We start from the raw sequence: 2500 nt of genomic DNA on the forward strand, positions 1-2500 counted from the left end.
CAGGTGTTCTGATAGCACAGGCACGCTATCATTCTTGATGGCGTAAGATGGCGGCGAAGGAGGCGGGGCACGCGGCGGAAGCGGAAATGAGCCGAAGATAGCTCCACCCACCGGGTCATCGACGGACCTATGAGTGGAACCTTTCTGACAAAATTTTCTCTTTCGTTCAACGTCCGTAGCCAATTCAACCTTACTCATGTTGTATGGAGTCACGTCGAGAGTTGTGTGATTTTTTGTTGTTGTTGTTGTTGTTAAATGGTCCATAATTTATGGCCTTTGACAGCAGCAGTAGCAACAACAATAACAGTAACGTCAGCAGTCAACACAGCGGCACGTGATCAGCTGAGGGCACAGCCGTGCGACCTTTGTTGAATGAGTTATTAACTTGTTTCGTTTAGATTGTGGAGGAACTTCGAAAGGAAAGTTTTAACGTTCTCGTGTTCGTCCTCACTCGGACTGCTGTTCAGTTGGACCGAAAAGAGGGCGATCTCTGTGGCGGGAAATGCTCGAGTCGTTCCGAGAGCGACTGGTGGTCGTGCAGCAAGAGTTAACATCTGGGTGAGTTGTCCATTTGGTTGTGGTCGTGGGGATGAGGAGAGGGTGATGGTGGTGGGGACGTGTGCATGATTACAAAAAAAAAAACGATTACGAGAGAAATAGTGAGCAGGAAGTGAAATAGGAAAAGGTAGTAGTCGTAGTAGACTATAAATGAGAGGGTGATGGTAGTGGGGACATGTGCATGATTACAAAAAAAAAACAGATTATGAGAGAAATAGTGAGCAGGAAGTGAAATAGGAAAAGGTAGTAGTAGTAGTAGTAGTAGTAGTAGTAATGGACTATAAATGAGAGGGTGATGGTAGTGGGGACATGTGCATGATTACAAAAAAAAAAAGATTATGACAGAAATAGTGAGCAGGAAGTGAAATAGGAAAAGGTAGTAGTAGTAGTAGACTATAAATGAGAGGGGTGGAGAGGGTGACGGTAGTGGGGACGTGTGCATGATTACAAAAAAAAAAGATTATGAGAGAAATAGTGAGCAGGAAGTGAAATAGGAAAAGGTAGTAGTAGACTATAAATGAGAGGGGTGGAGAGGGTGATGGTAGTGGGGACATGTGCATGATTATGAGAGAAATAGTGAGCAGGAAGTGAAATAGAAAAAGGTAGTAGTAGACTATAAATGAGAGGGGTGGAGAGGGTGACGGTAGTGGGGACATGTGCATGATTACAAAAAAAAAAAAGATTATGAGAGAAATGGTGAGCAGGAAGTGAAATAGGAAAAAGTAGTAGTAGTAGTAGTAGTAGTAGTAAACTATAAATGAGAGGGGTGGAGAGGGTGATGGTAGTGGGGACATGTGCATGATTACAAAAAAAAAAGATTATGAGAGAAATAGTGAGCAGGAAGTGAAATAGGAAAAGGTAGTAGTAGACTATAAATGAGAGGGGTGGAGAGGGTGACGGTAGTGGGGACATGTGCATGATTACAAAAAAAAAGATTATGAGAGAAATAGTGAGCAGGAAGTGAAATAGGAAAAGGTAGTGGTAGTAGTAGTAGTAGTAGTAGACTATAAATGAGAGGGGTGGAGAGGGTGATGGTAGTGGGGACATGTGCATGATTACAAAAAAAAAGATTATGAGAGAAATAGTGAGCAGGAAGTGAAATAGGAAAAGGTAGTAGTAGTAGTAGTAGACTATAAATGAGAGGGTGATGGTGGTGGGGACGTGTGCATGATTACAAAAACAAAAAAAGATTATGAGAGAAATAGTGAGCAGGAAGTGAAATAGGAAAAGGTAGTGGTAGTAGTAGTAGACTATAAATGAGAGGGGTGGAGAGGGTGATGGTAGTGGGGACATGTGCATGATTACAAAAAAAAAGATTATGAGAGAAATAGTGAGCAGGAAGTGAAATAGGAAAAGGTAGTAGTAGACTATAAATGAGAGGGGTGGAGAGGGTGACGGTAGTGGGGACATGTGCATGATTACAAAAACAAAAAAGATTATGAGAGAAATGGTGAGCAGGAAGTGAAATAGGAAAAGGTAGTAGTAGTAGTAGTAGTAGACTATAAATGAGAGGGGTGGAGAGGGTGATGGTAGTGGGGACATGTGCATGATTACAAAAAAAAAGATTATGAGAGAAATAGTGAGCAGGAAGTGAAATAGGAAAAGGTAGTCGTAGACTATAAATGAGAGGGGTGGAGAGGGTGATGGTAGTGGGGACATGTGCATGATTATGAGAGAAATAGTGAGCAGGAAGTGAAATAGGAAAAGGTAGTAGTAGACTATAAATGAGAGGGGTGGAGAGGGTGACGGTAGTGGGGACATGTGCATGATTACAAAAACAAAAAAAGATTATGAGAGAAATGGTGAGCAGGAAGTGAAATAGGAAAAGGTAGTGGTAGTAGTAGTAGTAGTAGTAGTAGACTATAAATGAGAGGGGTGGAGAGGGTGATGGTCGTGGGGACATGTGCATGATTACAAAAAAAAAGATTATGAGAGAAATAGT

The 2500-nt window shown here is 41.8% G+C and overlaps 2 protein-coding genes across 4 annotated transcripts in view; one reads left to right on the top strand and one right to left on the bottom strand.

The window, feature by feature from the left end:
* LOC147023775 (uncharacterized) overlaps positions 1-80 on the bottom strand; it is a 12588-nt gene extending 12508 nt beyond the window's left edge. Inside the window, exon 1 of one of the 2 annotated variants that reach the window (XM_085889568.1) lies at positions 1-80. This exon is cut by the window's left edge and continues 45 nt beyond it. The gene's annotated coding sequence lies outside the window, so the exon portion shown is untranslated. The other variant, XM_085889566.1, reaches the window with a different exon arrangement.
* Positions 81-215: 135 nt separating this feature from the next.
* DTNBP1 (dystrobrevin binding protein 1) overlaps positions 216-2500 on the top strand; it is an 85395-nt gene continuing 83110 nt past the window's right edge. For both annotated transcript variants that reach the window (XM_085889571.1, XM_085889572.1), the window contains exon 1: positions 216-558. In XM_085889571.1, coding sequence (XP_085745697.1) covers positions 503-558 — 56 coding nt within the window. In that variant the 5' untranslated portion in view covers positions 216-502. The remainder of the gene's footprint in view (positions 559-2500) is intronic.

This window comes from Eptatretus burgeri, chromosome 7 (assembly GCF_056783735.1).
Source record: "Eptatretus burgeri isolate ZD-2024b chromosome 7, Ebu_testis_v1, whole genome shotgun sequence".
NCBI classification, from domain to species: Eukaryota; Metazoa; Chordata; class Myxini; order Myxiniformes; family Myxinidae; genus Eptatretus; species Eptatretus burgeri.